The 25,536-nt window shown below is 36.7% G+C and overlaps 3 protein-coding genes across 4 annotated transcripts; all 3 read right to left on the bottom strand.

Moving 5' to 3' along the window:
- Positions 1-6,639: 6,639 nt before the first annotated feature.
- Positions 6,640-7,951, bottom strand: LOC103427999 (probable glutathione S-transferase). The gene is made up of 2 exons (XM_029102712.2): positions 7,492-7,951; positions 6,640-7,142 (listed from the first exon to the last, which is right to left on the bottom strand). Exons 1-2 carry the CDS (start codon positions 7,804-7,806, stop codon positions 6,795-6,797), a joined length of 663 nt encoding a protein of 220 aa, XP_028958545.1. The 5' UTR covers positions 7,807-7,951; the 3' UTR covers positions 6,640-6,794.
- Positions 7,952-8,498: 547 nt separating this feature from the next.
- On the bottom strand, positions 8,499-16,844 carry LOC103427991 (ubiquitin carboxyl-terminal hydrolase 25-like). The gene is made up of 9 exons (XM_008366077.4): positions 16,327-16,844; positions 15,723-16,236; positions 15,535-15,610; positions 15,319-15,411; positions 12,063-12,149; positions 10,864-11,957; positions 9,793-9,921; positions 9,090-9,228; positions 8,499-8,988 (listed from the first exon to the last, which is right to left on the bottom strand). The coding sequence occupies exons 1-8, from the start codon at positions 16,514-16,516 to the stop codon at positions 9,126-9,128; spliced, it is 2,286 nt and encodes a 761-aa protein (XP_008364299.2). The 5' UTR covers positions 16,517-16,844; the 3' UTR covers positions 8,499-8,988; positions 9,090-9,125.
- A 702-nt stretch (positions 16,845-17,546) lies between these two features.
- Positions 17,547-21,964, bottom strand: LOC103427990 (probable sugar phosphate/phosphate translocator At3g14410). Of its 2 annotated transcripts, none has more exons than XM_070822612.1 (8): positions 21,561-21,964; positions 20,314-20,421; positions 20,188-20,222; positions 19,498-19,610; positions 19,019-19,280; positions 18,655-18,923; positions 18,063-18,224; positions 17,547-17,855 (listed from the first exon to the last, which is right to left on the bottom strand). In XM_070822612.1, the coding sequence occupies exons 1-7, from the start codon at positions 21,660-21,662 to the stop codon at positions 18,100-18,102; spliced, it is 1,014 nt and encodes a 337-aa protein (XP_070678713.1). In that variant the 5' UTR covers positions 21,663-21,964; the 3' UTR covers positions 17,547-17,855; positions 18,063-18,099. The 2 variants fall into 2 exon arrangements, with proteins under 2 accessions (XP_070678713.1, XP_070678714.1); XM_070822613.1 differs by having other exon boundaries at positions 17,547-17,964; positions 21,561-21,906.
- Positions 21,965-25,536: the final 3,572 nt, after the last annotated feature.

Raw genomic sequence — 25,536 nt, 5'->3', positions numbered from 1 at the left:
TTATTATTTTTCATTAAAATTAATGTTTTTGAAAAAATTTCGTCAGTTTTCCTTAATTATTAAGGAGAGCATGAATTTTGAACTCGAATCTAGTACCCCATCTTTTAAGAAATCAAAATGAAGGTGGAGCCTACACGAAATAATAATTTGAAGGCATTAAATTCTGTGGGTGGATGTGGTATTCTAATTCTCAGATAAAGAAGAAATCAAGAAAGCAAAATTGACTATTATATAAACGGTAATTTTAGGGGACTAAATTTGTAGATAGAATTTACAAACTAAATGATGTATCACTAATAAGAATGAGTACGTTTATTAACACTTCAGACATAATCCAATCATCAACTTCCATGTTATTTAGTTTACAAAATTTTGTCTACAAATTTAGTCTCCTAGCATTATCCTTATATAAAACAACTTTTAGATAAAAATAAATAAATAAAAACTAGCACTAAGAAAGATTGCTGCTAGTTGAGGAACTCGAAACTCTATTCACTTGATGAGCTACTATTGGAGATACAACGAGACATATCACCGTGACACAACAAAGTTTCTTGTATTCTACGTTATTTTAACTGAAAATATGACTTTAGCCCTGAAACTTAAGTTTCTTTACATAAAACCCGATATAGTCTTTTTACCTGAATAAAACCCAATGACTAGGCTCCACATAAGCAAATTCATTAATTCTATTTGCCTTTACACATTTTGCATTTTTTAGATGCCTAAAACACCCGTAATTACAGTTTTAATGTATACATTAAATTCTATGCAGATTTGAAGGGAGGGATTAATGGAAAAAAATGCATTAATGTTTAAAATCATTGCATACTAATATATCATAACAAATTGTATGTTAATGCTTCTTGGAACAAAAAAAAAAGCACTAATGTTATATTTTCCTTAAGATTTTGTAATTGTTTCAAATTTGCATAAAATTTGACAGTTTTAATTTGATCCTGTCATCTTCTTACCCAAATGAAAATCTAAAAGGGCACTATAAAATTTGTCCGGTAATAATACATGCAAAATAATTTACTTATAAAATTAAAGAAATGTTATTTGATTCAAAAGAAATTTATCTATATTTTATATAATAATATAGGTGAATCATTGCACAAATATATATTAGGAATAAAATGTGCCCAAGATATATATATATATATATATATATATATATATATATAATGCATGCAAATAATTCACCTACAAATAAAGGAAATTTGGTTAAAAATAATATATCTACTACTTTCAATTTTCCTATTTTTTTTACAAACATAATGTACCTACAATATAATTTACCTATTGTTTAATCAAATAAAAAAAATAACGTACCTATTGTTTCATTTTAATGGTGATAAATTGTCAGGGTTTAGTTGTTACGAAATAATTTAGGCACTGTTTAATTTGACCAAAATAATGTAACTACTATTTTAATTTACCTACAAAATAAATGTTATTTGATTCAAAATTAATTTACTTATATTTTACATATAAATATAGATAAATTATTTTTAACATGCATATATAATAACAAATAAAAAATGTCCAATCTATGTAAAATAATTTACCTACAACATAAAGAACATTAATTGGTTTGTTTTTTTTTTTTATCAAACAATATTATTTGATGCAAAATAACTAATTATACAAAGGATTTTCTTTTTTCATACAAAAAATGCGCCCATAATTGTTTATGAATATGGATAAATTAGTGTGTGTATATATATATATATATTACTAATATTTATGATACAAGAAAGGTAAATTTCCATATGGGGTTAATTGCTAATCATAATTAGGGTGAGTAATAATATTTATTGACATAATTAGGGTTTTGTGGCATAAGTTGTAAATATGTTGTAATAATTGGTTACATATTTGTCTACATGGTAGTCTATTTGAATTTTGGGTTTTATTTGAATATTTACTATTAGGTGGGTTTTTGTTTGGAAAATAGGAGTTTCAAGGGTCTTTCTCTAAACATGTTCTTGAGACTGAGTTAGATAATATCATCATATGTTGAAACGTTCAAAGTTTTTTATCCATATTACACAAACAGTACATGTCCCATTTTGCTGCTCATGTTTGCTTGTTTCCTTCTTCATTGAGCCATACATAGGGAAATCTAATAATCTCAGAAAATGCAGACAAATTTGAGAACTATATATTTTAGTTAAGTTAGACATATAATTTGGTGAAGTTCAATTCATACATGAACAAAAAACAAAGAGCAAGCAACAATAAGCATTAATTAAAATACCATAATAAACAAAAATCCAATAACAAAAAATAAAACATTAGTTTGACCAAAAAGGGAAAAATATAAAAGAATTCTAGAAATCTTTGCTGACCAAGAAAGTAAAAAAATAAAAAAAGGAAAAAGAAATTGTAGCTATCTTTTACATGATGGTGCAAGCAGGATTTTCTTCAGTGAAGTAGTTGAAGGTATGATCAAGTGGTGGCACCGAATTCGATGGCATGTTCATGTTGTTCGTTGGGTACTCCTGCATGGCACCGTGCATGGAAGCTGAGTTATAAGCTGGGTACGCATTTGCGTTATAAGCTGAGTACGCATGCATGTTGTAATCTGGATTATAACTTGGGTATGCATACGTGTGATAAGCTGAGTTATAATCTGGGTACCCATAAATGTTATTGGCTGGGTACATATGCGTGTTATAACTAGCTGGGTACGCATATCTGTTGCCAGGAGAGCTCATCTGACTCGCATTCTTACCACCACGATGCATTAGGCTTGTATGGTCATGTTGAGCCTTTTTGTGCAAGCCCTCATCACTATAGTCATCGTCTTCATCATCGTCGGAATGCAAGTCAAGCACACTACAATCTGTGTCCTCGTCATCATGCAAGTCAAGCACACTACTATTGTTGTCGCTATCATCTTCATCGCGATTTGAGCCAAGTACACTACTATTATTGTCGTCGTCTTTGTCGCATCTTTTGCTTTCATGTTCATCATAACGTCTGCTTTCCTTAAGGGCACACTCGCGTCTTTTGCTTAGAAGTTTTTTAAGCCGTCTTACGAAGCCACCTTTCTTTTTACCTTCAATTTTTTCCTTACCACTTTGATTTTCGTTTCCACCATGATCAAACTCAGCACATTCCTCCTCCGGCAGATCGAACGTGACAGTTTTTCGGCTTTTGCTCCTCTTAACAAAAGCCATGTTGCTGAACTCGTTGTTGAAGGTGAGAGAGATGTATAGGATTGGGTGATTGTTCGATACCAAAGTACTCTTTATATAGAGTAATCCTACTTGAAAAAAGAAAACATATCAGGAAATAAGAAACTTAAAAAAAAAAGGGAGTAATTTTATTTCCTAAAGGAAAAAAATGACTTTCTTTTTTCTTTCTGGTGCCTGTTTGCTCTTTCTTTTCAATTCGTAGTCTTTATGTTTTCCTATTCCATTCGGGTCCTCTGTAATTAGTTGTGCAAACTAGGGTTTCCTAGACGAGATGGGATTGTCCTTCACAAACTAGGTTTTAAGCGTGCAGCTGCATGCATATACATGCCTTTTATAAGCCTTGACCTAAGCAATCCGTGGAGATGTTGCAAGACTCCTCTTGAGTTGTCAATTATTATAAACTGAATTACTTAAAAGGCAAATAACTTTATCTTCAAGATATTTGACTTTTAATGTGATTCAATACTGGTTAGCAAGAATTTTGTCAAAAAAAAAATATTGGTTAGCAAGAATCATGGAACTAAGATATATTTAATTGACTAATTGAAACCCTAATTAAGTAAGACATTGTACATGCCTTGATCGGACAATATTTTGATTTAATAGTGATTTGGTGTATATCTCTATTAACTATAATAGGCAGTTTTAGAGAAATCCTAATCACTATATTAAGGGTGTCTCTACTTTCACAAAATATACTTTCTATTCCGAGCAAACCCTGTTATTGCAAGAACACTTTCGCTTGCTGAAAGTAGAAGACTCCTGAGTCATATGTAAGAACTATGTCTTCTGTATTTTATAAATAAGTAAATTATAATTGATTTATCGTAATTGTGGTTTATTAAATATGTGATTCTAATGTTTTATTATTCTTCTTATAATTTCAAAAATACCTATTTCGAAATAGAAAATGTTGCTAGAAGAATTATTTGGTACCACCCACGCGCTCCTCCTCTCTATTTTACGACCCTTAGGGGCTGCTTCCGGTGCTGTCCAACACCGCCATCGATGCCATTACGACCCCGACTGACGAAGGACCAGAAGGAGTGTTGTATCTGCTTGGAACCAACAGGATCCGGATCCTGTTGGTGAGGATCTTAGGGATTCGTAAATAGTGTTCGTTCATCGTACATCGTGCAGTTAATTTTTGTCAAGTACTGTTTACGTTTAATTTTAAATAAATTATTTAAAATAATTTATGACCGCACGATGTACGATAAACATACAAGATTGATGGATCTCCGGGATCCTCACAAGTCACAAAGAGGATCCGGATTCTGCTTGAAAACATGAAGGTGGGCCTTGAAGCCAAGGAGATGCCATGTAAGTATATGTTTCACAAGTCGTGTATTGCAGGTTCGATCGCTGTGGATGTGGCCATCATGCCCCTACAGGACGATACATTTGACATGTTTAGCGATTTGTTACCATCACCTTGTCCCGATCCAAACTGGTGGGTCACTGGATAAGTAGCATAAGTTGGTGCAATGGTTATACCCAAGTGTTCGATTGAATTAAATTGTATTAAAAGACTATTCTTTCTTTTTCTTCTGGTTAAAATATATCGAACTAGAAACAAATTGTTTGGCATTTGATTCAATTTCATAGTTCTTATACATGCGACAGAAATAAATACAAAAAGTTCATTTTCTTTGTTTATAAAAAGCAATTAAAAAATACAACACATTGTTCTAACCAACTTGACTAAACTTCTAACCAACTTAACTAAACTCAAATCTGCAAACGTCATTTATTTTAAAATAAAAAGGTAGAGATACAGTCATATTTTCCACTTTGGAGACATGAATGTCACATATAGGCTATACTCATCGATCCATGCATGAACAAGTTTGACAAATCTAAAGATCTGTGTGTCTTATGTATGAACATCAAACTTCTTTCTAAGCTCCAAAAGGAAGTCATACATTTTGTACTGATCAGGAAGAGACTTGGACACACTCTCCCTCTGCATACATCTCTTTGCCCAACCCACCAGCCTCGGACACTCCTTCACCATGCACAGGTTTCCACAGGTCTCCAGTGCATAGAACCAGCTATAGAAAGGGATAAGTGCCACGTCCACTAGGACAAAACTCTCACCCCGAAAGTAGGCCTTGTCCCCTAGCTCGTTTTCCAGCAGCTTGAAGCACTCTCTATCAGTTCCTTCTTTGCTGCCTCTTGGACTTCACCTGTGGTTACCCACACCAACTTCCCTGTTGAATAAATCTACGATGACAAAAACCCAGTTAGAAAGAACACCAACTTCTTACGTGCAAGTCAGAGTTTGACTCATAGACTAAAATTGTTAAAATCGTTAAATCGTTAAAATCACAGTTTGACGCATAAACTGAAATAGCTAACCTTCTTGTCAACATAGTCAGCCCAGAACCTTGCATGGGCTCTAGGGTAAGGATCAGAAGGCGGCAGAAGAGCTTTATTATGATTGATTTATAATAAAATAGAAGATTTTTGAGTCATCCATAAGAACTATGTCTTCTGTATTTTACAAATAAGTAAATTATAATTGATTTATCGTAATTTTAGTTTATTAAATCTATGATTCTAATGTTTTGTTGTTCTTCTTATAATTTCATAAATATCTATTTCGAAATAGAAAATGTTGCCAGAAGAATTATTTGGTACTACCACGCGCTCCTCCTCTTTATTTTACGACCCGTAGGGGCTGCTTCCTGTGCTGTCCAACACCGCCGTCGATGCCATTACGACCCCGACTGACGAAGGACCACAAGGAGTGTTGCATCTGCTTGGAACCAACAGGATCCGGATCCTCTTCGGATCCTGTTGGTGAGGATTTTAGAGATTCGTAAATGAAGTTCGTTAATCGTATATCGTGCAGTTAATTTTTATCAAATACTGTTTGCGTTTAATTTTAAATAAAAATATTTAAAATAATTTCTGACCGTACGATGTACGATAAATAGATAAGATTGACGAATCCCGGAATCCTCACAAGTCACAAAGAGAATCCGAATTCTGCTTGAAAACATGAAGGTGGGCGTTGAACCCAAGGAGATGCCATGTAAGCATATGTTTCACAAGTCGTGTATTGCAGGTTCGATCGCTGTGGATGTGGCCATCGTGCCCCTACAGGACGATACATTTGACATGTTTAGCGATTTGTTATCATCACCTTATGCCGATCCAAATTGGTGGGTCATTGGATAAGTAGCATAAGTTGGTGCAAGGGTTAATTATACCCAAGTGTTCGATTGAATTAAAAGACTATTCTTTCTTTTTCTTCTAGTTAAAATATATCGAACTAAAAACAAATTGTTTGGCATTTGATTCAATTTCATAGTTCTTATACATGCAACAGAAATAAATACAAAAAAGTTCATTTTCTTTGTTTATAAAAAGCAATTAAAAAATACAGCACACTGCTCTAACCAACTTGACTAAACTTCTAACCAACTTGACTAAACTTAAATCTGCAAACGTCATTTATTTTAAAATAAAAAGGTAGAGATACAGTCATATTTTCCACTTTAGAGACACGAATATCACATATAGGCTATACTCATCGATCCATGCATGAACAAGTTTGACAAGTCTAAAGATCTGTGTGTCTTAGGTATGAACATCAAACTTCTTTCTAAGCTCCAAAAGGAAGTCATACATTTTGTACTGATCGGGCAGAGACTCGGACACGCTCTCCCTCTGCATGCATCTCTTTGCCCAACCCACCAGCCTCGGACACTCCTTCACCATGCACATGTTTCCACAGGTCTCCAGCGCATAGAACCAGCTATAGAAAGGGATAAGTGCCACGTCCACTAGGCCAAAACTCTCACCCCCAAAGTAGGTCTTGTCCCCTAGCTCGTTTTCCAGCAGCTTAAAGCACTCTATCAGTTCCTTCTTTGCTGCCTCTTGGACTTCACCTGTGGTTACCCACACCAACTTCCCTATTGAATAAATCTACGACGACAAAAACCCAGTTAGAACGAACACCAACTTCTCACGTGCAAGTGAGAGTTTGACATATATAAAGGTCGTACCCAGTGCACAAGGCTCCCGCTTTACGCAGGGTCTGAAAGAGGTAAATGTCGGCTAGCCTTACCCCCATTTTATGGAGAGGCCGCTCCCAAAGGGTTTGACATATATACGTATTAAAATATGTAACTTGTTAAAATCACATAAGAGAAATGTTTCGTGCACCTAGTCATGGTTTGCAGGTAAAGATGAATGAAGTTAAGTATCTTTCTTCCCTAATGAAGATAATTAACTCATTAAATCACAATTTGACGCATATACTAAAATAACTAACCTTCTTGTCAACATAGTCAGCCCAGAACCTTGCATGGGCTCTAGGGTAAGGATCAGAAGGCAGCAGAGGAGCTTTATCACTCCAAACCTCATCAATGTACTGAACAATGATGAGCGATTCGCATATCGGTCTTCCCTTGTGGATCAGAACTGGGATTTGCTTGTGAACAGGGTTCATCTTGAGCAGCAGAGGGCTCTTGTTGCTCAAGTCTTCTTCCCGGGACTCGTACTCGACGCCCTTCTCCGCCAGGGCAATCCTCACCCTCATCCCAAAAGGGCTTGGCCAGAAATCCAACAGAACCACTTCCTCTGCCATTGCTAGCTTTTGTGCCTGCTGCTTGCTTCTTTGATAGTTTTCTTTGACTGCTTACTCTGTGCTACAAACGCAAAGGGAGGTAAGTGTTAATATATATAATGGTAGAGAAAGTTGGCCAATGTTTGTAGAATTTTCTTGGGTTGGTTTGTGTGGGCGCTTCCAGAGTCACCGATGTCACAGCTTGCGCAAGAATCACATAGGTAGCTAGTAATTTCGAGAGGCGACCACACATTGATAGACTCATCTAGGACCCACCGTACAACATTCTAAATTACACCAATGGAGTATTCAACAAGTGTGCAGAACATGCACACTGTCATGATCAACTAGCTAAATTCATCGGGTAAACTGACTATTTATATTTATTTAAAATAGGTATTGAAAATATTCTGATTCTTTATCGTCACGACACAATATATAATTTAATAAGAGTTAACGTGATTATTTTCTATTAATTACACATCATTTGATTTGTAAAATATGGTTTAAAATTTTAATCTAACTAGCATTACTCATTTATTAACTACAAAACTAGTGAAGAAAGAGTATAATCGCTAGGGAAATGATATTTCCAAGCGCCCATTTTTTCCTAAACAATCCCGTTTGTTTTTGTGCGAAAAAAATAAGAGTACAAAAATCACTTTCTTCTTCCACTAAGAGAAGCAAAAGAAATACAAACATCACAATCCGAATAGTGAATACCAACAAATTTAATCATTCAAACTAGTGAATAAAAAAGGGTACCATGGTTTCCACCATTTTCCCTTGTGGTGTTAGAGACAATCGAACACAAAGATGAAGTTACTATTTAAGACGGTTTAACTCAATTATCCATATCTAATTATCCAAACTACACAAGATCACCTACTGAAGTAAAATTGTGATGATCCATAAAAAAATGAGGGCTAAATACTGATTAAACTGCGAAAAGGATATCGTACATAATGAATAGAATTCTCGACTTGTTCTCTGCTCGAAACCAACTAAACAGCCGCGGAACAAGAAAATTTTCAGCAAGATTTGAATCCGCACTTTCATCTCAACTTAACATCTTCAACGCTGCAAAAATACATCGCCATTGGCAAACCGTAACCATTGACCCCGGCACTCGCTGAATAGGGCTTCGGTCTATATCCCATCATCTTCATAACGGCAGTATATATACAAATAACACACCGAGTCCTGCCAGTTAAAGAGTCAACGATTAGAGGCCGTTGTGCCACCAGCTCATTTCTCATTCACACATCTTGAATCAGTATAATAAAAAGGATGCTTTAACCTACCATGTTTTGAGTTAATGGAGGACCAAAATAGCATCGCTATTTTTTGCTAAATGATTGAATGCGCTTGACTAAATCCCCTCTTAAAGAAGCGGGTATTTGTGAAAGAAAACTTGATTTGGCATCTGTGATCAACAACTTCCTGCATTGCATAGGCAGAGACAGACGGATCAATGTTTCATGTTAATGCAAAGTAAAAACCCAATTACACAACCAAATGCAAGTCATGGCCACAATTTTAAATGGCAATGTTACCCAAACAAATGTTGGGCAAAAATCGTGCAGTGAATCCTTGTATAGGAAATGCCAAAGGCCCTTTACATGAATATTGTTATAAAGTCTCCTTATTTTGGTGTTGGAATGGTTCATGCATGCTTATTTAATGTATGTGTCTCTAGAGGTTCCAATATACTATATGTGATGGATATACAAAGGTGATGAATCGGAGAAAAGAATAATGTTCTACAAGCATTCTTTCTTCGACCAATAATTTGCCCTGTTAAAAACGTTTTTCTATTATACTGAGGCAAAAAATTCTAGAGACGCATACAATAAATGCACTTAAAGAGTTGGAACTGAATTTTCAACAAAATTTGATTAAAATCAGCACTATGAAGGCTAACCAGCAGAAATCTATGGAAAATCTTTCATCATGAATCAACAAGTTTCCTACATACGAACGTTAAAATAGAAAAACAATACTTACTTCACTTTGTTGCTGTTTGGAGTGGTTCCAACTTGATCTGAACATAATCTTTTCCTTGAAAGCATAAAACTATGAACTTCATCCAGCCAACCACATGATCGCAAAACTGAAGAAGCTTCTTTCTTGAGACTAATAAACATTTAAAAAAAAATATTAGGCCAATGGAAAATATAACTAAAGCAATAATTGAAGGAACAAAATACAGACTGGCATTGAGCCAATTATAAAATAAACAAAGTAGTGTTACATGTTTTTGCTAATAAGAAACTCAAGTTACACAGAAATAACAGTAAAATGCATGCATCATTGAAAAGAACCTATGACCTATTAACCAATTGACACTTGTCGATTGTCGATTGGTTATAGCTACTATTACTCAAGTAGTTAATACTGTTAGAGAGTTAGTTACAAAGGGTATTATTGTAATAGTCCATGTATGTTGAGAGGCTATATAACACATAGAAAAGACTTGTAATAATTCATTGAGTAATATACAAAGACTTCTGAAATTCCATCTTCTCTAAGCTTCTGTTATTCTCTTTCATTTCTTCGTGGTTAAATTTCTCAGAGTTATCATGACCCTGACCGGACTGAAATTTGCAATACAATACAACAAGGCAAGTCCAGATGTTACAGAGGACAAGGGAAAATGATATGAGATAAACAAATTAGAGGCGCACGTAAAAGGAATCTTGATAAAGAAAACAAGTAAAATTAAAGCAGCAAAGACACTATCATTCAAAGTATGTCATATTTATCAGAAGAATCCAACTATATAGTGCAGGTTAACTTAAGGACCTGACAGAGTATTCGGCTATGAACTCATAGAACAACAAACATAAAATTTATCACTTGGGGAATGGTCTTTCTTTTGGCAAGGCAATGGGAGAACCGAAGGGGATATGGTAGACAGATGTATGAAAAGAAAGATACTGTAAGATAAATACTCCAAAAGATTATGCAATCCATAACAAGCACATCTTAAGCCACATTTTAAGACCTGATCCTAATCAAGATAAGTTTCTATAGACCGACATTTTATTTCAAAGAATGTGGTAGAGTGTCACATACATTTCCTTTAGTCCTTCAACTTCTGCCTGTGATTGAGCATCAGGTGCAAACAGAATGCATGAATCCAGAAATTTTCTTTTAGACCCAGACACTTTAGAGCGGCCATGAAGACCACTTTTTTCCGATTCACTCGTATCAGGCACTTTCCCAGCTGGCAACCTATCTTTTGTACCAATACCTTCACAGGATTCAATTTTTACTGAACCAGTACCAACATTTCCTCGTGATAACAAAGATGCTTGGCTACTGTTAGGCACTTTCCTAGCTGCCAACCTGTCTTTTGTATCAACACCTTCACAGGCTTCAGCTTTTACATCATTTACTTGTGATAATAAAGATGCCTGGCTACTGTTACCGTCAACTATAGCAGGACTTTTACCCCTGTTCAAACAATCCCTGTTTATCAACAATGACTTCTCACTTTTCTCCAAACTAACTGAGTCCTTTGCATCCCCATTTAATCCTGTGGATTGATTCTTGTAAGGAATTTTACCAGTATCAGTTGCACGTGCTCTTTCCCCATTTGTTCCTAATAATTGATTATTGTCAGCAATTTTTCCATTATCATTTGCAGGAGTTCTTTCCCCATTTGACCCACACGATTCATTTTTGTAAGCAATTTTTCCATTATCAGTTGCAGGAACTCTTTCCTCGTTTGATCCTAAGGACTGATTCTTGTAAACACTTTTTCCATTAGCAGTTGAAGTAGATCTTTCCCCGTTTGACCCTAAGGATTGATTCTTGTAAACGGTTATTCCATTATCAGTTGTGAGTGCTCTCTTGGAGATGGAATTTCCGCTCAAATTGAACTTCATCCGTGGGCTGGAAGGCACTTTATCAACTTTAGATACGGCTGAGACATCATAAGGTTTTGTTTGAACTCCTTTCGGTGGAAGAGCGGACTTCAGGGTTTTAGATGTTTCACGACCATTACAATCATGAGAACTCACCCCATTGGAAGCAGTGCTAGCCAATGCTGGCCTTTGATTGGTACGAGAGAAGAAAAGGATGTAAACCTTTTCAGATAAGACCTTTTGCAAGGTTGAAAGTGAGACAGATGAATCATTGCAGCAATACCACCGACCTATGACATCCTGTACATAGATTATGAAAAGCAAAATAAAACAAGATAAGTATATAGTTGATATGGTGTGCTTCAAATTTACTGATTGCAAAGAAGGTGATAGGTGAACAGATACCTTAATATATGCATAATAGTGACCAGACTCTGGTGAGAAGCCTGAATGCACAATAGTACCAAAAAGCTTATACTCTGGCCGCGTATCCTGCATAGCAATTAAAAAGTCAATATCATTACTAATAGGAAACGCAACTGTCTGCAACATCACCCATATATAAGGAATAATTAGAAACAAACAACAGTCTCATGATACGGGAGTCAGATAAAACGCATGCACTAGCATCAAGAAATATTTATAAGGATAGAATAGAATCTTGACATCAAAACCATTCTTTTAGATAACCAAGACCTGGACTGCCTCATTTTGAAATACAAGAAAGGAGATATGCAACAAAGAATCAGAAATAACATTTGCAAAGGAATCACCAACAATCCAACATGTATTTAATTGATATGCCAGAAAAAAAAAATACAGAGACCATGACGCATCTACATTATAGCTTCCCAAACAGAATGTAAATCAGAATGACCTATTCAAACAAGAATGCAACAAACAAAACTTACTATTCAGTGACATAACTGTTACAGCCATGTTAAACTACAATAAAGCACACAAAACAGAATAAGTCGAACTTAACACAACTTCTCGAGGATCTCCTAATTGTCACTAGAAATAAAGCCTGCATTGTAATTTTCATATATAAGTTGCAGTCAAATGGATTTTTGTTTTCCTTTATACTTCCCCGTGAAGGCAGAAAAGTCTTTTGACTAGCTGGAAAAGATGATAAAACCCAAGTCATAGATCGATCATGAAAAATGGGACTATAAACAAGAGGTTCACCGAGAAATCACACCTTTGTGCATTGTTAATGATGTCTATTTCCTCTTTAGACTGCAAGAGGTTGCTAGATAAGTCGTTCATAGTGCTGAATATATAACATCTCAATAGAACAGGTGATGAGTTGGATATAGACCTCCTCTCAACAAGGCCTTAGTCCTACCATGTGGATAATAGATGGATATCTCTGGTCTAAATTTCTAAACCCCTTCTACAGTCCTATCCAGTTCCCATTTCCCATTTCTAGCTCTAGATTTTTCTTTGTTTAAGCGTAGCCCTACATTTAGTACTGGTTTGGTACTTAGGTGCTTTTATAAAAAGTGGGTATCAAAAAAAGCTGAGCTCAAAAAGATGTTTGGTAAACACTTAAAAACAGCTTATTTTCACAGTTTTGGGTGAAAAAAAACTGAAAACGTGAAGCAGCAAAAATGAGCTTATTCTCACAGCACAGCAAAAGCAGTTTTTTTTTCAAAGCACAGTAATACCAAACCAGCCCTTAATCAACCAAGATAACAATTGGAGTTTCCTTCTCCAACCACGTAAACTCCCACACTGACGCTCTATGCACAGATTGAAAAAGAAACATACTTAATAAACTGGAGTACCATCCAGACTGTGTTGTGATCACTTAAACAATACAATAAGAAAACATTGAACATGCTATTATAGCAAATATTTTAACCAATTATTTGTGTTCTTTTTTAATTTACACTCATTTTGTACTGGTTGGCTCAGAAATGTAATTTAAAAAAAAACAAAAACAAACATCTTGATTACCCGCCGGTTGGCTTAACTCTTCTTAAGAATATCAGAAGTTTATCACCGTCTCGAGTATTTTCTTAAGGCTTATTTATGGCAACACCCCCTGAAACTCAAACTTATTCTTAGATTACCCCCTGGAACTTAATTTGCCTCACTTAACCCTCTGAAACTCAATTTTTGTCTCACTTTAACCCCTACAGTCAAAATTTGTTAATAAATCCGTCAAAATAGCTGATGTGACATAAATCAGACCTACTATGCTACAATTATGCCATGTTGACCCTACATGGCACAAAAAATTAATTAAAAACAAATTTTACAAATTAATTAAATGAAAATAATTAAGTTAAACAGAAAAATTATAGTTAGCCTCTGGAACTTAAACTTATTCTCATGTTACCCCCGGGAACTTAATTTGCCTCACTTGACCCTCTGAAACTCAATTTTTGTCTCACTTTAACCCCTACCGTCAAAATTTGTTAATAAATCAGTCAAAATAGCTGATGTGACATGAATCAGACTTACTATGCTACAATTATGCCATGTGGACCCTACATGGCAAAATAATTATTAAAAACAAATGTTACAAATTAACTAAATGAAAATAATTAAGTTAAATGGAAAAAATTACAGTTAGCCTCTCTTTCTCTCCCATGGCCACAGCTCACTCCTCACCCAACAACGTCGACCTCCCCTTCCAGACTCTCCCGACAACCCCTGCGTCCCTCCCCTATCTCCTGTAAACTCTATCAAGGTAGTCAAGGACAATGACTGCACCAATGGGTGTTTGATTCCACATCGAATTAAGCTTGATTGGTTCTAAAATAAACGATCTGTTCAACCTTTAATTCGTCATTATCAGGGGAAAGGGGAATGCACACGTGGGGAGGGGAAGAGAGAAAAATTGAGTTTCCCCGGGGGGGGGTGGTTAAATGAGACATATCAAGTTTGAGGGGGTTAAGTGAGTACAAGTTGGAGTTTCAGGGGGCGTTGCCGAAAATAAGCTTTCTCTTAACAAGAAACTCTTGAATATTGATTGCAATGGCATTCGCTTTTGGTTCTTAGGTTCTTTGAGAACTTTAGGGCTGCTGAACTAACCTCTTTGTTTTCCTCTAAGTAAGAAAGGTGCTGATATGACACCGAATCATAACATTCCAAACTGAATCACGTAGATTTCAACAAGCTTCTAGTGCCAACTGTATTCAAACAAAACTTATAAAGCACAAGAACCTATTCAACCCAGAAAAAATAATTAAGAAAGCACAAGCAACTACTAGTTGGAACAAATTACTGTACCAATCCTATAAACCTATGTGAATTCAATTAAGTGGAGACAAACTCATTTGGCAAAAAACAATATTAGCTGGGGACACTCTGAAGAGAACTAGATATGTATTTTTTGTAGGTTTAGTACAGGTTGACTACTATCAATACTGCACACCACACATCCATATTATATTTAGGTATACTATATATAATATGATTTGCAAAGATCTAAAAAGCTCGATAGTTATTTGGTCAAGGGTTCAACTGAACATGGAGGCTGCAAAGTTTTGGACTCTATGTCCTAAAAAATAGGTAATTGTTGCTATGCTCAATAAGTTCATTGTTAATGCAGTATCTAATCCAACTAAGCTCGCTTTCCAATTAAGCAACCATACACTATCCAATGCAATGACTTCATTAAACTGACAAGTTAAAGTCTAGACCGCACCTTGCTTGTTTTGCACATGAACCCTGAAAGCACCAAAAACTCCTCAAATGAAATAGATTTATCAATCTTCCCGCCAAGTACACCCTCAAATCTCTATCAACAGATAACGATAAAGCATTGTCAAGAAAACTAAATGAACGAAAGTAAAAATGGCAGGATGGAGCAACTTAAGCACCTAATAGCAAAAATATATCAGAACGTAACTAATAAACTAACCTTAAGTTGAATAACAAGAACATTTGGTGCTTGAAGAAAAGACATTTGCTTCCGTGCTGCCACCAATTTCTTACAACTAAAGACAGCATAAATACCTCAATCAAAACCCAAAACAAAAGGACAAGCACCCAAAACATGAAAAAGCAGTGAGAGAGAGAGAGAGAGAGAGAGAGAGAGAGAGATGATACCTTTCGCATTTGTACTTGTTCTGGCCATCCAAAATCTCAGGCTGAAAGAACCTTTGCAATGCGTCTTTAAGCGAATTACAATGCAAAACATCAAGACTAATATCCATTATCTCATCAACCTTATTGGATTCTGTGCCACAAGATAGACACTTCACCTGGCTCTGCAATGCTCCACCAAATATCTCCTTCACCACCGTTGAAGTTGCCGCCTCCCCATTGCCTATGCCGTTGGCCATTTTGCCATTGCCATTGGCAGCGTTTCCGTTGGCTGTGGCATTGCGTCGCAGCTTCATGAGCCGAAGGCAGGTGTTGTGGCAAGCATCAATGACGTAGCGCAGGAACTCATGAGCGTCCTCCTGTCGTCCGCACCGAAAGTGTTCGGCAAAAATCCCGAGACAGCTCTGTATCTTCTGTGGCGCATCCGGACTGAGATCCTGACTCAGGGACCGCACTATCTGCTTCTCCAGAATGCAAAAGGGACAGTCGCGCTTCCGCTCCGCATCCGAAGAGTCACCTGCAGATTGAATTCAATGCCGTTTCGGTTGAATTCGAATTCGAATTCAAACAAAATCACAGAGGAAGAGAGAGAGAGAGTTGTACTTACAGAGAGAGGTGTGGAGTTTGCGGAGGCAGAAATTGGCGAGAGGAGGGGTGTAGGTGAGGCACTGGAGGACGCTGTTGAGGTAGCAAGAGTTGCCGAGGTTGCGTAACCCTAGAGGCGGCAGGCCATTCTTCCGCTTCTGACTCAGTAGACTCGGCTGCCAACTCATCTGCAATTGGAATTGCAGGCCCATCAACGTCAACGTCGACGACGACCATCACACGACGCCGCCCTTCCGATGATGATGCTGCACCACCACCACCCCAATCGCATATCTCTTCCCCCCACCAATACCGCCTATTTCTTCCCACGGAAAAATTCGAATTAAAAAAAAATTATAATATTAAATTGTTTTTTGAAAATTTTAAAGGATTAAATAAGGAAAGAGTGGGAGAGAGGGAAGAAGGCGGGTACGGGCAGAGACATGCGAGAGAGGGAGAGATGTGAAGAAGAAGAAGGAGGAGACGAAGCAGGAAAAGCCCTTTACCTTCCAAACCCCAAAAATCCCCTGATTTTCCCTCTTTATTATTTGGTCTTCCCTCTTCAGGATCTCTACAGTCGGATGTCGCAAAAGGCGGGCTATGGGCCTTGTTGGGTTGTTTAATTAAGTTTCTAATTCGAACTAAGGCCCATCAAATATAATATTTCTTTTTTCAACTTTATCGAGCGATTCTAAACCATTCAGATTTTTACAATAAGATATCCAATCTTGCATTTAAAGAAGAGGAATCGCATCAGATGCAAGGGTGCTAACACGTTGCCTTAGCCAACTGGTCTAATTTGCATATATCAAGTATCTCCTAATTAAAGACCAATCCTCCAACAACGTAGTTTCGTGAATATACACAATTTAGAGACGATATTTGCAAGTTGAAAACGAGAAATTATTATATCACGTGCCAGCATTCTAACGCCGTATTTTTGGTGCGTGTGTTACGTCTCAGAAGCCCAACAGTATAGAATTTGATCATGCGCCGTTTCACAATTGTGCACGACTTGTCTTGAGAGGGAAAAAAAACCAAAGCCCATAACAATTTGGTGCGTTAAAATATCAGCGGACGAGTTTAATCTGGATATCTATCAAATTTTTTTTCTCCGCCCAAACAAATTCGTTCTACATGTGCAACAATTTGGTTGCTGCCATTTACAGGAGATTCTTCCATCGAAGAATTTCTCCGTTTAAGCGGCAGCAGGGGAGGGGGTACAAACTTCTCTGAACATAATTTACCATGGAAAAAGTCGAGGTTCAAAGTATAAATCTTTGTACAGAGAGTAAGCATCGTATATGCCCATGCTGTGATACAAATGTGAGCTGTAAAGATTTATCAGGAAATTTATAAACAGAGAGTTTCTATGACAGTGACAATGGCACTTGCTTTGCATACAAATCATCTATGATTAGCAGAAGTATACCAACTTTTGAAATGCCTACCTCTGTGATGATGTTACAATTGTGTGAATTTCTCATCTTTATACTTTGAATGGCAGTTCTGCTTCAAACCGCCACAAAATTTACACCGCCACAGGAGCAACTGCAACAATGATAACAAACAGGGAAGCCCTTAACCACCGAAGCTTCAACAAACCGTAATCTCAAATTATTTATAGAGTTCCATCCAGCTATGTAAATTGCAACGGCCACTACAGTACCACACAATTCATCAATTTCTGGGGCAGTTTGAAAACCCAAGAAGATAAGTAATGGATTCGGGAAGAAACATTTTGCTAAATGAACATACCTCAAAAATAACTAGTCTGAATGCTCCTGTGACATCGCTACTTGTCGGAATTTGATGGTGCAGCCATTAGTATAGGTTGAGAACTTTCAGGTTCGTCAGAGTTGCTTTTAGAGACTTCCTTTTTTAACTTGTGATTATTATATGCCGCTACACCTGCTATGGCTGCATAAAAACTAATGTATCATTATCATGTGTATTGGTTTGTAGATAATATTTAATTCGTTATGTTGTTTGTCAGTCAAAACTATGCATTTAAACATCTCGACATTACTCTTAAAATATATCATGGTATTTCCGCGTTACCCTTCAAAAGAGGAAAAGATACAACACTGTGTTGTTGTCTAAAACACCCCCAATCAGATATCAATGAACACCCAAAAACTAAGCCACTTTAAACTCAAAATTGTATACTACTAATCGGAATCTAGTATCAACTCAGAGACCTCTGGGTTATTATAACATCACAATCTACATATAACCTGGTGGTATATATTAAAATCAGAAATATGTAGAACTCAAAAACCATCACTGTGACAAATAATTATTTTGGAAAATAAACAAGTCTTTGAAAGAGACAAGGTCAGATACTTACCAATGGCATAACCGACCAGATTTATAGGAGTGAGCTTTGTATCAGCAAAAATAATGGCAGACAATAAGACAACCACCCAATCCTTGACAACTCCCGCAACGCGAATGGTCAAGGCACTTGTATGAGTGATCACCAGGAAAACTGATAAGTTGAGGGCAAAAGTACACAGAGAGTTGAGTGTTAGCACAAGCAGGGGAAAGTTCCATGAGCTATTTTCTTCCATCTTTGATTTCTCCAAAAAGATCCATGGAATGAATAGGCAAACAGCACTGCATACAAATTCAATACTCAAATCACACAGGTGTACAAAATTATATAAGCAGAACGGCAAAGCTTGAGGAATTTTAAAAGTAGAAATGTGTACCTGCACGGGCTAACATAGTACATGAGAGATATTGGGTTTAATTTGAGACCCTTCCTTTTAACAAAAATCTCCATAAAAATAAGTCTTAAAGCTTCTCCAACAACTCCTCCCATCTGATAAACTACTCCAATCCAGCTGATATTTATTTCACCGTAAGAAGCCACAAGAACACCAAAACTTATCACTGACATGATCAACAGCATTCTGCCGCTCATTACCTCAAGTCCTGCTGCTACTCCAAGAATGAAAACAGCTACTGGCACTGCATGCATATGTTTAAGAAATCAGAGACTTGGATAGAGAATTCCTAATCATGATGGATGGTTATACAATCGCCAGACCTGTTGACCAACCTACTTTCTGACTGCTGAACAAACGTACAGCCAAAGGGCCAACCATCAAATAACACAGAAGACATTGCTCCGTATGCCCAGAGGCTTTACAGTGGATCAAAAAACAAAAAAGTAGTGAAAACTTACTGATTGCTTTCAACATCTGTGCAAATGCAACAGAAATATACATGTAGGCAGTATTTCCCAGCCAAAGAGTCATTGCAAACATTGCACCTATTGGTATTACTGATGTCACGTATCTGTATAACTAAAACTTCATTAGATTCTGAGTGGGAAATCAGTAAAAAAGTAGACAAACATGAGCTGACATAAACGATTGCACAGTTACTTTAGTCGGAGGATAAATGATCTTAGTGTTAAGTACCAGCAAGAAAATTGTTCAAGTACTTTTCTTTCATTTTTTAGGAAAAAAGTTCAAAGTAATTTAAGTCAGCAATAGGATCAACAACTCCACATGCTTCAAGCGTGGAGGGAATTGCATATGCGTAGCAACTAGCTAGCCAATATTGCAATTCAACTTGTTGGTTTTAAAACACCAACGGCTTAGTGTGTTTTACTTTCCTAGTATATTTAATCTTCATAAGATAGCTGGAGTCAGTTTAATTAAGAGCCAAAACAAATATCATTGAGCTTGAGTCACTAGCACTATCTTTATACTTCTGAACAATGAAAATAGCTCATTGGCACCATCAAGCTATGATCCGAACATAAATCCCTAATTATTTGGTTGCCACAAAAGAGATTCATAAATTCATCTTTAATTCCACAAAAATGAGTAAAATTCGACAGATATCATCTTTGAGGCTCCTTACTTACATTTCTACAGTCATTCCTTCCTCAACCTTCAAAATCTGTAAAATCATAGAATAAAAAAATAAGTTTAAGAGAACCAATGGAAAATTCAGTTTTAATGATTATCACAACATTTAGTTACCTGCATACCTTAAAAACTTTCGTGAGTAAAAAGCACAAGACAGAGGAGAAGACCATGTGAAGTAGAGTCAATCCAAGAGGATAAGGGAAGTTTATTTCCTTGGACGACAAAACCCACTGCATTCCACAATTTAAAGATTAAGAATGAGAGTAATATTTTCAAAGTAGAGACCCAAAAATCAACATTAAGTAACAAGGAGTTATCAAATTAAACAAATGCTGACATGGTGAGCATTAACGCAACATGTAGAGGATGCTATATTTCTTCACTGTAGACCTTTATCAAAAAAATTTATCATTCTTTTGTTCCAATACAAAGTACTTGCTAACAAATTCCTGTAGAGTTAGGTATAGCCACCCAGCCGCCCCCTCCCTAAAAAAAAAAACTATCTTATCGACATTACCAGAACAAGACCTCCAAAGCTGTACTTGACTTCCCTTGCTTTAATTTAACAATCATCTACAGCCCTCAATCAGATTCAAAGAGGATGAGGGAAAGCAAGTAAAAACCATTGATTTTCTTGAGAAACTAATACCATATCAAATACCTGAACACAGGGTATTCGTAAACTATGTATGTATCTCTCTCTAGATCTCAATACATTTCATGCTAAGTTTAAGGTCCTAAGATGCATGTCTTCGCCATATCCATACTTTCAAAACATTAAGCACGGTCATAAAACAAGATGTGAACTTTTTGTGTAAATTCTTGCCAATTGCAAATTTTAAAGCACCTCCTCAACTTTTTGTGTCTCTCTATCTCCATTTGTTAATGCACAGCAATACATTAGAGAACAAAAGCCCACAACAACTGCTTCTGGAAAAGCAATTAGGAAGTACGAGCTAGTTTATTAGAATGCTTCTTCGAAAAGCTGCTTCTTTTCGTCTCCCTTCATATCTTTCAATAGAAAGGCACAGCCAACAAAATCATCCATCAGTACCAAATCCATACACTCTCAACAAAAAGTAAAACCTAATTTAATTTCCAAATCAATAGAAACACAAAACATGCAATTTATCTTTCATCCAAAACTCACAATACTACTACTAATCACACTAAATGGGTTTCCATAACACCAAAAACCAATCTCAAACTACACCATACGCTTGTAACTGGTCAAACTCGAATTGGGTTTTCTCCAATTTTCACATCCCAGAAAATTCACCCCAAAAATTTCCCGCCTACCAAACAAACGAAAAGACCAAATGTTGGACAAATGCTATGCTAACAGATGAAAAGCAATGTGCGTACCAACCTTGTTGAAGAAGATCTGGCCGCTGGAGAGAGCGATGTAGAGAAGAAGATAGGCGTAAGTGAGGACCTCGCCCTTAAATAAACTACGCAGCCGATCCGCCATTGACGACCCAAGAGATTGCAGACGGAGGTATGCAATAATGTACTCCTACTTCGCGGTAAAAAGAGCGTTTGCGAATAGCATAAAAAACCGTCTTGTAATTACGTTTTGCAAAAGTGCTTTGGCGAATTGGAGATCTGAAAGGTGATTCACTACAACTGAGAGAGTTTAGTGAGGTGGAAATATTTGCAATCCGAATGAATGTTTCAGAGTGTGGATGCAAATTTCCGCAACTGAGAATGGACTCAAAGGTTTTTGGGAGAAATGGAAGCTATTTATAGGGGTGTGGCCGACCCTTATTTGGAGAAAATGCCCGGCCACTTATGGTGGTTTTTTTGGAGTAATTGCAAGGTATTATGTCAAAATAATATCTTGCAATTAATTAAAAAATTAATTAATTAATTAGGAAATTAATCAACTAATTTAGGTAATTAATTATATTTTGAATGAATAATTGAATGTTACCTTGTGGGGAGGATGAGGATGAATGAAATAGGTTTTGAATAAATATCTATTTTGATCACTTTTAAACTTGATTGTATGTTGCTTGCGCGTAGGAGTTCGAGTGTGCCTCGAGAGTAATTTTGTCTTTTTCACCCAATAATACATGTGTCACCTCCGTATTTTTCTCAATTAGTTTTTGCTGTACATGTAGAGGTCGCACTTAGTGCGATGGCAAGTGCCTTCGCCCATGAGCGGTAGGTCTCGGGTTCGAGACTTGGGAGCAGCCTCTCCATAAAATGGGGGTAAGTATCAAACAGGATATTCTTATTTGCTTTCTGCAATGGATGTGTACGTTTGTTATTTTGTACTATACTGGGTCGAATCGAATTCGTAGTACACTCGTCAACTGATCGTGTTTGTTGGGTCGACGCAATTTTCATCTCATACTCATATACTTGATTAATCTATGTGGTGTTATATTTGTTATTTAAATGAATTCTGAACCGATGGTCTGATAACGATATTAAGTTAGCAACATATCATGCATTTGTAGTTTTGTGCATATAATAATTGTTTAGGGGTTTACACTTGTCGTTGTGTGTATGCAAATTCAATTTCTTGGTCACTAGAGCAATATACCTGATTGACAAGCATCTCTGTATTTGTTTGTGTTAGAGCAAGTCCAGCGGAGGCTGGTTGCTCGGGCGACAGGGGAGGAGAAAGGGCCTGAGGGCCGGTGGGAACAGCTCCAGCGGGGAAGGGCCCGAGTGAGGGTGGGAGCCCGAGTGGGAGGCCCGTGGAAAATTGACAAGCCTGGCCCCCGAGCCTTGTGACGTTAGGCTGACGCAAGGGCTGGGTCCGGCCTTTTTTTTTTTTTTTTTTTGTGTCAGGCGCGTGCCCCTCACTCGCTAGTGGGGGCGCGTCGTCCGACAGGATTTTAGGGGGATGGCCCGCGCGCCAGTTACCGTTGGGAAGCCACGTGGCTTCCCACGGTCCGTTAGATCCCAACGGTTCTTTAATAAGAACCGTCCGATTTACAACGGTAAAAAAAAAAAAACTGATTTTATATCAACCGTTCGATCTGAGATCAACGGTTGATATTAATCTCCTTTATAAATTTTTAAAAAAAGGAAAAATAGTTTTAAAATTAAGAAAAGTTACCGTTGTGACACGTGGCACAATCTGGACTGTTGGAATTCAAAATTTTTAAATCCAACGGCAGAGATTAATTATTTGAATAAAAATTTAAAAAAAAATTGTAAAAAATCCGAAAAAGTTGTAAAAAATCTGAAAAAAAAATTGTAAAAATTTGTTTTTACTTTTCTATAAATACCACTTCTTCTCCATCTACCTTACACCACAATTTCATATTTTCTCAACTACTTTCAATCAAATTCCTATCTTTCTCTCAAAGTTTCAATCCAATTTTTTTCCACAAAATGGCTACTGATGCAGGTTCGAATTGGTCGCTTCTTGAAGATGTTGCGTTGTGCACTAGCTGGGTTGAAGTTACTCATAATTCCGTTACGGGTAATGAGATGCAATTGCGAGAAATGTGGAGTTTAATTCATACCAAATTTGTTGAGCAAATGAGTGGGAAAAGAACCAAAGAATCGATATCCAATCGTTGGAAAATACTTAGCCATTCCTTTAGTACGTGGAGAGATGCCTTGACACAAGCTAGTAATAATGTTCGAAGTGGGGCAAATTATGCGGATGAGGTAAGAATATATTATAATTATTTGTTTGTATTATTATTTTGTTACCTAATTTGATTATAATTATTTGTTTGTTTCATTTATTTGTTACCTAATTTCATTATTATTATTTGTTTGCAATATTTATTTGTGACCTAATTTCATTATTATTATTTGTTTGTATTATTTATTTGTGACCTAATAATTTCATTATTATTATTTGTTTGTATTATTTATTTGTTACCTAATAATTTCATTATTATTATTTGATCAAAATCTATCGTCAAAGATTCTCAAAATCTATCGTCAAAGATTCTCAAAAGATAACGACACGTGGCACGATGACATTGGATAAAAATCTTATCGAAATCCATCGCTAAATAATTTTTTTTTTATAAAATGACACGTGGTGCAACGAGAACGATTTAAAAAATCTTATCCGAAATTACAAATAATTTTATTTTGTATTATTTAAACAAACAAAAAAAACTAATATTTTATTGCCTATTGCCAGGGGGGAGGGCTCCAAGGGTGGAGATGCAAATGACAATTACTGTTCATTAATGGCAGTTACTATTCATTAAAGGCAGTTACTGTTCAAAATGGTGGATTCAATAGTGAATTGCCAGGGGGAAAGGCTCCTTGGGTGGAGTTGCTCTTAGTGACTTATCATGTGTCACTAGAATCCGTTATTTTAACTGATTTTTAACATGTGTCCCAATAACAATCCTAAGTCAACGACTTATCATATGTTTTTGTAGTTTCGTGCATGTAGTAGTTGTTCAGGAGTTTACTGTGACGACCAGTTCCTAATTTTCATTTGTAATTTATCCCCGAATATGTAATTTGACGATTATGCCCTTATTGGCAAATGGCGTGGACTTATCCTATTGCTTTCCATTTTAGTTCTCGCTATCGCATTTAAATTGTACACGCTAGTACGAGTAGGCGTAGATTTTAAAGTGTAAAAATATCTACTTCGGATAGATTTCGATTTCCTTTTACTGTAGGAAATCTAAAAACCTATCCATTGGATCCCCTTTTTATCCTACCCGTGCACCCCTCCATTATTTCACTCCCTCACCTATCCCATCTCTCCCTCCTTTCAGTCACAAATTAGAAAAAGGAAAAAGAAATGAAAGAGGAACTATTTCTATCTCCCTCACCGAACTCTCTCTTTCTTCCTCTCTACAACCATCACAAAAACACACAAACGTGGCAACCAACTTAGGGCTGGGCACGGGCCGGGCCGAGTCGGGCCGGACCTAATTTTCAAGGAACCGGAGGTTAAAAGAAACGGGCCGGGCCGAGTCGGGTACATCATATTTCATTACAGGAATCGGACCGAACCCGGCCCGTTTCAAACGGGCCGGTCCTTGGTTTTTTTTTTTTTTTTTTTTTTTTGCGAAACCGCTACGGAAAGGACTCCAGAACCACCGCAATGCTGCCTTCGTCGTCGCACCACAGCTTCTCCACCGAGCCCCGCGCCGGCACCGCCACGTTTCTCACCATGGCCAACATCCTCACAAGCAACACCTCCATGCTTACTCTGAGTCGTAGTATATGTACCCTTTACCTGGTAATCCTTCTGAACACTTGTTCGTGAGACATGAGCCAACTGCCTCCATCACTGCCCGACAAGTAAAATTTTCCTCACTTAACCCATTGTCTACAAAACTGCTTCCATTACCTGTAAATCAAATAATACAATTAATGAACAAGTCAGACATAATTCC

The sequence above is a fragment of the Malus domestica genome, chromosome 05 (genome assembly GCF_042453785.1).
Source record: "Malus domestica chromosome 05, GDT2T_hap1".
In the NCBI taxonomy this organism is placed as follows: Eukaryota; Viridiplantae; Streptophyta; class Magnoliopsida; order Rosales; family Rosaceae; genus Malus; species Malus domestica.
The sequence above is the reverse complement of the archived record's forward strand: the minus strand, read 5'-3'. Positions and strand labels throughout refer to the sequence as shown.

Bases quoted from the DNA above. Each gene is read 5' to 3' on its own strand.
- LOC103427990 (XM_070822612.1), bottom strand. From the start codon at position 21,662: ATGGCGGATCGGCTGCGTAGTTTATTTAAGGGCGAGGTCCTCACTTAC. The intron at 19,281-19,497 runs GTAAGTTTTCAC...ATATGCATGCAG, and splicing joins ACAGATGTTGAAAGCAATCA to TGCCAGTAGCTGTTTTCATT. The intron at 18,225-18,654 runs GTAAGTATCTGA...GTTTTTATGCAG, and splicing joins TCTGGTCGGTTATGCCATTG to CCATAGCAGGTGTAGCGGCA.
- LOC103427999 (XM_029102712.2), bottom strand. From the start codon at position 7,806: ATGGCAGAGGAAGTGGTTCTGTTGGATTTCTGGCCAAGCCCTTTTGGG. The intron at 7,143-7,491 runs GTTAGTTATTTT...TTGTCGTCGTAG, and splicing joins CTGACTATGTTGACAAGAAG to ATTTATTCAATAGGGAAGTT.
- LOC103427991 (XM_008366077.4), bottom strand. From the start codon at position 16,516: ATGGGCCTGCAATTCCAATTGCAGATGAGTTGGCAGCCGAGTCTACTG. The intron at 15,412-15,534 runs GTTAGTTTATTA...ATCTGTTGATAG, and splicing joins TTCTTGTTATTCAACTTAAG to AGATTTGAGGGTGTACTTGG. The intron at 11,958-12,062 runs GTATCTGTTCAC...ATCTATGTACAG, and splicing joins ACTATTATGCATATATTAAG to GATGTCATAGGTCGGTGGTA.